At 43.0% G+C, this 10,077-nt stretch overlaps 1 protein-coding gene across 1 annotated transcript in view; it reads left to right on the forward strand.

Moving 5' to 3' along the window:
- LOC112454483 overlaps positions 1 to 2,368 on the forward strand; it is a 4,236-nt gene extending 1,868 nt beyond the window's left edge. The window contains exon 5 of the mRNA XM_025015921.1: positions 2,325 to 2,368. Within this exon, the coding sequence (XP_024871689.1) occupies positions 2,325 to 2,326 (2 nt within the window). The 3' untranslated portion in view covers positions 2,327 to 2,368. The remainder of the gene's footprint in view (positions 1 to 2,324) is intronic.
- Positions 2,369 to 10,077: the final 7,709 nt, after the last annotated feature.

The raw sequence follows: 10,077 nt of genomic DNA on the forward strand, positions 1-10,077 counted from the left end.
ATCTAACTTTACACAACTATCCCGAGAATTAGGTATTTCTGTACAAAATTCAATCTTTTTAGTTGACGGACATGAGGTACTATATATATTCGATACTCCGCATTTAATGAAAAGAACTCGTGATAATTTGTTGAAACATAATATACAATTTGGAAATAACAAAGTTGCTTCATGGGATGATATTATTGAATTTTATAACAGAGACAGTAAACAGTGGATAAAATTGGCCCCAAAGTTAACTCAAAAGCATATCGATCCAAGTAATTTTGATAAAATGAGAGTACCATACGCTGTTCAAGTTCTCAGTAATCGTATGTGTGCAGGTATGTGCACTTACTTGTCCTTGGGCCTTCTTCCAAGCGCAGCAGTTGGAACAATAGATTTTATCGACCATTTTGATAAATTATTCGATATTTTAAATTCTTCCACTTTAAATAGTCCAAAGGAATATGCGCAAGTATTTACAGGAAACGAAAAACAAATTGAATTTTTAGAAGAAATGTTATGTTTTTTAAAAACTATTAAGGTAATTAATGACAAAGGATCTCGTGTAAAAGTTCAATGCTTCGAATGTTGGCAAATAACTATCAACAGCATGATGCAACTTTGGGAAAAATTAAAATGTCATAATTTTCCACATATTCGGACACGAAGAATCAATCAAGATTGTTTAGAAAATTTCTTTGGCTGTGTTAGACAACAAGGCGGTAATTGTGTAAATCCGACACCGATACAATTTAGTCGTGCCTTTAAAAAATTATTTAGTATGAAGATGTTACAACATTCAGATACGTAAAATTGTGCTGCGGATAATGATCGCATGTTAAGTTTAGTTGGTATGTCAGGTTCGAATCCGTCTACTTCCTCAGAATTTATTCCATCTACGGCACGTGTAATTTTAGATATTCCTAATCACGATTATCATAACATGGAACTACCAGAAGTAAATGCCTTTAAATATGTTTGCGGATATTTAATAAAAAAATGTACAGAAATGCATACGTGTGAAGCGTGTACAGATTATGTAAATGAAAATATGACTGTCTTAGATGATACTGCTTTGTATTGTTCTTTCCGAGCTTACAATACAGAGGAAAATCCTTTTGGAAAATTAAATTTACCAAGTAATAATTTTTGTGCTTATATCCATCAATTAGAAGAAATATTTGTGAAAACGTTTGAAAGTAATTGCTTTAAAAAAAACATTGGTATCTATTTATTTCAACTTGCACAGAATGTAACTTTTGAAGCGCCGTGTCCACATTTTCCAACAATTTATTTAATAAAATTATTTTTCCGTATGCGCATTTATTATACTTTAAAACAACATAATAAGGCATGTAAACGTATTCGTAAAAGAAACAGAAAACTTTTGAATATTTTACATTTATAAATCTTTTCTTTCATATATAATATATATTGTTTTCTTTATTTCACACACACACACACACACACACATATATATATATATATATATATATATATATATAGACAGTTTTATTTTTATACACCATTACCAATTTATATTTCTTAAGTGTATGACTGATTGTGACATTGTATTTGCGAGCATATACTTTCACGTGTTTATGTTATAACAGTTTATGGTCATGGTAATAACAACTTATAATTTTCTTTATCTTTATTTTCTGTTTGCATGCTATATTTATAATAAATAGATTTTATAGTTACATACAGTGTTATAAGTATTAAATATTAAAGTTTTAACTGTAAATATATTAAGTTACTTTCTTTTCCACTCTTTCTTTGGTTCGTACTGAGGTGGATCGAGTAACTGAAGTACGGACTAATGATTGAGTTGGACACAAGAAATTAATAAATATATTTTTGGTATAGAAATATTAGGAGTCAAGACATTTTGTTTTACACAAATTGCATATTTTTATTATTGTATACTTTTAACTTTATTTAGTATGACATTCTTTTATTTTCATGTATTAATATTTGTCAATAAAATTTCTATTTTATATATGTATGCTTGGAACTGACTTTGTTAACTTACATTAATATATTAATATGTACGTTTTCTATCTGGCCGCATTAGTCCCGATGAGACTAGCTGCCATTATAAAGGGAGAAGAAGATTTACTATGTGTTTGGTTGGTGTAAGCTATCTATGATTCTCTTTTACATTTTTTTTCCATCTTATGCATTTTTTATTATTTTTTATTTTGTTTTACTATTCTTTAAGTTGCATGATATTTACATATATATTATTGCATTATTTATATAATTAAGTCTTTGTATGTTTTGTTTATTTTTTATTATTTCATAATTTTTATATATTTTTTTTTTTTTTTTTACAGAATATTGCCAACACGAGTCATCAACTTATTTACATACTTTTTATCGGCTTTTTAAACGGGCATGTAACAGATTTAACTTTTATTAGTTCTTTCATTTCGTTTACTTTGTTATTGCAATTATCATTGCAGAAATCATGTAACTTGACAGTTTATACATTTGTCACATATACATATATCTATATACATATAAATAGTTGTCATTGTGAATAAAAAGAATTAGATAAAATAAAGTTACAAGTTGTATTATATAATTTTCTTAATATTTCCTTGATATTTCCTTTTGTGACCGTTTAAATATTGATAGCATAAATAATTTATTGATTTGTGTTATACAACTAGTGTATAACACGAAGAAGTAATATGGCACATTTGTACAATTGCTATACAAATTATTAAAATTTATCTGTATTTTGTATGTACCTAACCTATATATATATATATATATAATAAAAAAATATATAGTGTAAAAAAATATAAATATATAGCGCGCGTCTGGTTGTACATCATATTTTATTTCTATCTTAAATGTAACCCTTGTTGTTTATGCATGCGTTTCTGCGCGTTATAACGCACGTCAAACATGCGTCTCCATACATTATCCCAATCAAAACACGCGCATCTGACACGCAACGATAAATTAGAAAGAGAGAGAGACTTATAACAGTGAGAGGAAGTGAGACAGATTATCGGTGCTCTGATTGGTTACATACCTCGCACGCGCATGTGCAGTTCATTTTCATCCACGCTAACATCAAAAGTGCCGACAGAGAGTTGCGCTACTGTATATACTGTGGCGGAGGAGAAGTCTCTCGACGCTCGATAATTACTGCGCGGAGGAGATGGAATCTCACTTGACGCGACAAAAGCTATAATAGTTCGAGTCTCTCAACGCTTCCTCGATGCGAGATGCAGAGTATAGCGGTAGGATTCGATGCTGGTCTGTGCGCGGCTCGCCTTAAATTGCTACTCGAACGTACTTTAAACGCGAGTAAATGTACGTGAGCCGGCGACGCGCCGCGGCGAGCCGCGAAATCTGATAAGCGCGTGTTGGCCGGGAGCGCATTCGTCAGGCGCGCGCGGCCCATGTTCGACTTCTCGAACAATGCGCTTTATGAAAAATTGTTAATTAAATAATTTTGATTTTATACACTAAATGTATAATAATCGTATATTATTTATGTCAAGTTTTAAGTCATTTCATTGAAAAATGTAGAATTATAAGCAAATAACCGAAAAATGAGGCGTTTGCCCCACTGTGCGGCGTGTTGAAAGAGGCTAGCACTACCACCAAACTTCGCGTGGTGTTTAATGGCTCACAACGCACCAGCTCCGGAGACTCGCTCAACGACCACCTCTTCGCAGGCGCTAATCTCCTGCCAGCACTTGCTGACGTGCTCTTGCGTTGGCGTCGGCACCGCTACGTGATGATCACAGACATCGAGAAGATGTATCGCCAGATTATCGTCCACCCGGAAGATCGTGACCACCAGCGAAGCCTGTGGCGAAGTGCCGTCGAACAACTCGTGCGCGTTCTCCGCCTGACGACGGTCACCTACGGCCTCAAGTGCTCACCGTGGGTCGCGATTCGCACGCTTTTGCAACTCGCCAAAGACAAGGGGGCTCGGTTTCCGCACGGCGCGATCGCTCTCGAGGACGACAGATACGTGGATGATGTCGTGACCGGAGAGGACACTATCGACGACGCGGTTGCCGTGCAAACCGAACTGCGCGAACTCTGCACGGCGGGCGGGCGGGTTTCCGTTACGCAAGTGGGCCGCGAACTCCGAGGACGTTCTCGTTGGCATCCCGCAGGAGCACCGCCTTAAACGCGCACTCCACGTGTGGAAAACAGACGGTCACTCCACTCTCGGCCTCCGCTGGCACCCGACGGAAGACAAATTTTCCTTCGCGATTCGTCCGCGCGCAATCACCGTGTTCACAAAGAGGCGCGTCCTCTCGGAAACCGCACGCTTATTTGATCCATTAGGGTGGCTCACCCCCGTCGTGATCCGAGCGAAGATCCTCATCCAGTCCACATGGCTGAAGGGGCTGGAATGAGACGCCCTTCTTCCGGCGGCCGACGCTCAACAGTGGGAGAGCTTCCTGGGGGAGCTTCCGCGCCTTGAACTCGTTCGCGCGACCCGCTGGCTCGACAGCGGCGCAAATTCCCGAGTCGAGATCCACGGTTTCGCCGACGCGTCCGAGCGAGACTACGCCGCGGCCGTCTACCTCCGCGTCACGAGAAACGGCTCCACCACACTGCACTTGCTCACGGCCAAGAGCAAGGTAGTCCCGATTCAGCAGGTGTCCCTCGCTCGACTCAAACTGTCCGCGGCCGCACTACTCACTAAATTAACGTGACACGCTCGCGACACTTTACGCTTGTCCACAGCACCGATCTTCCTCTGGTCCGACGCCCGAGTGACACTTCACTGGATCAAGGGCCACGCATCCCGATGGAAGACGTTCGTAGCCAACCGGGTATCACTTATCCAGCGAACTCTGCCCGAGGCCCTGTGGCGGCACGTTCCCGGACGAGACAACCCGGCCGATTGCACTTCCCGGGGGATCGCGCCCAGCGAGCTGATCGGCCATCCGTTATGGTGGGCGGGCCCACCGTGGCTGCGGGAGGACCAAACCCAGTGGCCTGCCGTGGACGACGAGATTCCCGACGCCGAGATTGCCGAGCGGAAAGCCGTGGTGCAATCTGCCGTCGGGAAGATCGACACGGAGCCCGACACGCTCCTTCGATTTTCGGCACTACACCGACTGTTGCGAGTCACGGCGTGGTGCCTACGATGGCGATGCGACACCTCCCGCACCACCGATCACGATCCGGACGACCAGGCACGGGCCCTCACTCCAGGGGAACTCGACGCGGCCCTCTTCCGTTGACTGCGGGTGGTGCAATCACTGCACTATCCAGAGGAGATTAAGGCCGTCACAGCCGGCCGCCCTGTGCCGCACCGCAGTCAGCAGGCGAAGCTGAGTCCCTTCCTGGACGACAACGGCCGGCGTGCTCCGAGTCGGAGAGCGACTTAAGCACGCATTTATTACTGACGACGAGCGACATCCAATCATCGCTCCCACAGATTCCTGGCTCACTCGTCTGCTCGTGGAGGTTTGCCACCGACGAACACTCCACGGCGGAGTGCAGCTAACGCTCGGAACACTCCGCCTCCGCCACTGGATTCCGCGAGGCCGAGCCGTCGTAAAACGGCTATTGCATCGGTGCGTCACGTGCACCCGGTGGCGAGCCGCTACTCCGCAACCATTGATGGGCAATCTTCCAAGGGCGCGGGTCACTCCAGCGCGCCCATTCCAACGGACCGGCGTGGATTATGCAGGCCCGATCCACATCCGCACGACCAAGGGGCGAGGACACCGAGCGCACAAGGCCTTTATCGCCGTCTTCGTGTGCCTCGTCACCAAAGCGGTGTACCTCGAGGTGATCTCCGACTACACGACGGAGGCATTCTTGGCTGCCCTCCGTCGCTTCACGACACGCCGAGGGCTCTGCTCGGACATTTACTCCGACTGCAGCACCAACTTCATCGGGGTGGACCGGACACTGCAAAATCTTTTCCGCGCGTCGTCATCCAACGGCCGGCGCATCGCTCACGACGTCGCCGTCCACGGAACCCGTGGCATTTCAATCCTCCAGCCGCACCGCATTTCGGCGGACTCTGGGAGGCGACGGTGAAATCCACCAAGTTTCACCTGCGACGAGTCATCGGCGAGATGACCCTCACCTTCGAGGAAATGGCCACCTTCCTCGCTCAGGTTGAGGCGTGCCTAAATTCTCGGCCACTACACGCTCTCTCTGATGATCCTGACGACGTCTCGGCACTGACGCCGGGGCACTTCATCATAGGTGCTTTTCTGCTGGCGGCCCCCGAGCCCTCGCTGGAAGAGAGACCGGACAACACCCTCTCGCGATGGCAACTGGTTCAAAAAATGCGCGATCACCTCTGGCAACGGTGGTTGCGCGAATGCACCCAGCAACTTGCCTCACGACCGAAGTGGCTCACCGCGAAGGCCACCCCTGATGTCGGCACGCTGTGCCTGATCCGGTCGGAGATCACTCCACCGAATCGATGGCCTCTCGCCCGGATCGTCAAGCTGCACCCTGGCGAAGACGGCGTCGTTCGGGTAGTGACCATACGCACTGCCACCTCCGAGCTTGTCCGGCCACTGGTGAAACTTGTGATGCTTCCTGGGGCCGCTGACACCACCACCACCGTCGAGGATACGTGAGCCACCGAAAAGCACTCGCTTTCTCGCGTATATTCGCTCGCGTTTATCTCACCGTCCGTTTTGTCGCGTTATTTCTGTCTATCATTTGTCATTTCGCGTAATTGCTTCTGTTGTCCGTCCGCCAAAGTGCTACGTGCACGTCACTAAATCGGTGAGTTCGGCCGTCAGCCGTAACTTCACTCACACTCGCATTACATCACCTCACTTTCACGGTTTCACGGCACCATGTATATACCGACGGAAAATATACATGGAAACATATGTATCGCGCGAAATATGTTTTTCGCTCGAGATCGTTGCGTGTTATAATAATGCGCAGCCGCGCGCCCCGCAACATGGGCGCTCGCACTCGCGCCGGGATCGCGACCGCCGCTAATCGATCGCTAATCAATACTTCGCGTGGCGACTTCGGTCGCCCCATCGAGCGCACAGTCTCATTTCGTCAACGTATGACGAGGCGGGCGGGAATGTTTGAGATCGCGGTAATTGGCATCTCGAACCGCTTTCGACTGCTAGTCAGCGCATGCACGCTTGCGATAATTAATAGTTGCTTAAAACGTTGCATAGGATTGTCACGGTAATATTCAGCAGTCAGTATAGCATGGACCTTTCGAGATTAGCATTCTGGCAACTTTTCTAACATTGTCATCAACAATAAGGTCAAGCTTTGTTCAACGGTACGACCCAGGTAGCAAACACAAGTCATTTTGACGTCAAATTTTGGTCCTTTACTAAAACCATTCCTGACGTCACTAACTGGCGGCATAATGACGTTAAAATGACGGTCTAATGTCACAGACAATTGACGTCATCGCGGATACGTTATTTTGACGTCATTTTCTGACGTGTTATTGACGGCAAAAATAGGTCCATTGTACAACATACCGGTTTCCAGAAATGTTTTTTATGAAATTAAAATTTTAAAATGTTTACTTGATGAACGTTTATAAAAAAATGTTCTTTTTCTTTATCTAAGAAAAAAAGCTTTTTTAACTGTTTCGTTACATGCCACGTGCGTATAGCCGCTTTCAAGGCGGTCACGTATCCTAGTACAGTACCGCGCCCGAGTCGCTTGACTTCGATGATCCAGTGGACAATGACGATCTTCTCACCCTGATGCTTCCTTATTAACTATGTACTTGTCTATAACAGGTACATCTTTAAAGTGTTCAAAAATCTTGTAATGATAATCTTCTTGATAGCTATAACACTGCATGAAATAGTTATCATAAAACTATAATCACACGCAACTACATCCACTTATACCATAAATTCGCCACTTCAATCATAAAGTTGCGAAACAAACATATTGTAGTTAATTTTGTGGTTTTTATTTTATTATTACTTTATTATACAATATTAAGAAGTAAAAATAGTTATATTACAAAAAGACCTTATTTGGACGACTTTAAGACCCAGTTTCACAAGTGTCGGTTAACTTTTAATCTTAGATTAACTCACTCTTTGCTTCCTTCTAACGTCCCCCTTAGAAAAAGACGAAAAGTGAGTTAATTTAAGATTAAAAGTTAACCGACACTTGTGAAACTGGTCCTAAGACGTCTTTAAAATGACGTCTTTAGATGGTCTAAGAAATGACGTCTTATAAACGTCCATTATTAGTCGCCGATGTCATAGACCAAAAATGACTAAAAATAGACGTTATAATGACGTTATGGAATAACGTCAGTATAATGTCATTTTTAAAGACATAGTCGCTTTTTGGTCATTTGACGTCATTTGTACAAACATGACTAGTATTTGACGTCAAAATGACTTGTGTTTGCTACCTGGGGAACGACTTATTTGTGCTTACACAACGGAAAGATCCATGCTATAAACAAAGCAGGCGAAAACAGGTAACGATCGCTTCGGGTCGTCACTTAAAAACCGTGACGTAAGCACGGTGACGTAGGCTGCCGGTGGCCAATCACCCTCGCGAAATCATCGGTAACTAGCTTGGAGGGAGGTGCGCCTCAGAGGTGATAAAAGAACCGCCGCTGCGCCGCGGAATCGATTTCGCTCGCAGATCACCCGTCTAGTATACCAATACGACCGCTAATACACCGCTTTTCTAAACCGCTTTTCGCATAGATAGTCGCACGCGCTTGCTTTCGCCGTGCTAATTCCTGTGCGCGCTCACGGCTTCTGTTCCTTCGCCGGAAAGAAATAAGACTGTACATATTGTAAATACGTTTTCTGAATATACATTTATTTTTCTGTTACTTGCTGTGTCGTTAATCGTGATCGTCTCGTTACCTCGCGCTACACCGCGCTACCGCGTGCTCTCGAACAATAATAAAAAATAAGAAAAAGTGAAAGGATAATCTATTACATAGTTTTATATGATTTTTCTAATAATAAAAGATCGAAAAAGTATATATAATTGATTTGAATAATGCAAAACGAATTTCTAACAATATATTACATAATAAAATCAGTGATAATATAAGGTACAAAAGGTACTTTTTTTTTCTCGCAAACGTGTCTAGTTATTGTCGAATATGTTTCCTTCTAATAATGCAAATCCCATCTGTTTACGAGCGACAAGCTTTCGTTGCGTAAAAAGTATTTTTTGTGTATCTGTGTATGTAAATCACTAATCAAGAAGAAAGTGAAGCATCCATCGTGTTTATAACAATTGTTACGAATTAATTTTCCAGTAAAACATTTCCGTCTATGACCGTATATATTTATTTATGTTTTTAACCGACATGGTAGGCCGGTAGGCCTCGCCGATTTTCGTCGTTTTAGTTTCGAGTTTCGAGACGCTGCCTGTTTTCAGACACGTGGCGAAGATAGCGCACACATGGAAAGAGCCGTGTACGTGCTTCGAGCGTCCTTGTCTAACGAGGCATCTGTACGATATATCTGTCCTCGTCTAACGAGACATCTGTGCAATATATTTATCCTTGTCTAACGAGATACCTGTACGATATATCTGTCCTTATCAGATTGCAGCGACTGCAGCGCCATCTCTTACAAGATCCGGCTGTTATCCACTGTTACCCACAATACTGCTCATTCTGTCAACCTGCATGTGCCTTTGCATTAATAAAGCTGCCTTAGGAACAATCTTTTTTTCTAGGCATTCAATCTTAGTTTTATTTACACGAAATTGTTTGTAAATGTTGTCGCTACTTCCCTTGTGTATCATTTTGTATATATAAACTGCAGTATTTTTGTTTAAGCAAATATTGTCGTCAGGTGACAGCTATATGTGCCCAAATTTTCGTTTCTAATATGAAATCGTGTATCGGAAAATAGATTTTTGTGCGTACTTTAATTCTAGACCAAAAACTTGCAATTCTGTAAAGCCAATTCAAAGAATTCTTCGAATCTGCAAATGTCGGTAACTACTGTCGGTACTATAGGATGCCCTTAACGTTCGGAGAAACAACAGATGTATGTACACTTTTTTACTACACTGATCCGATGCTTTCGAATTAAGTGCTGCTTAAAACCACAAAAATTGTCAAATTTTCTACGACAAAACTTG

This window comes from Temnothorax curvispinosus, unplaced genomic scaffold (assembly GCF_003070985.1).
Source record: "Temnothorax curvispinosus isolate PA1 unplaced genomic scaffold, ASM307098v1 QBEX01005085.1, whole genome shotgun sequence".
Lineage (NCBI taxonomy): Eukaryota > Metazoa > Arthropoda > Insecta > Hymenoptera > Formicidae > Temnothorax > Temnothorax curvispinosus.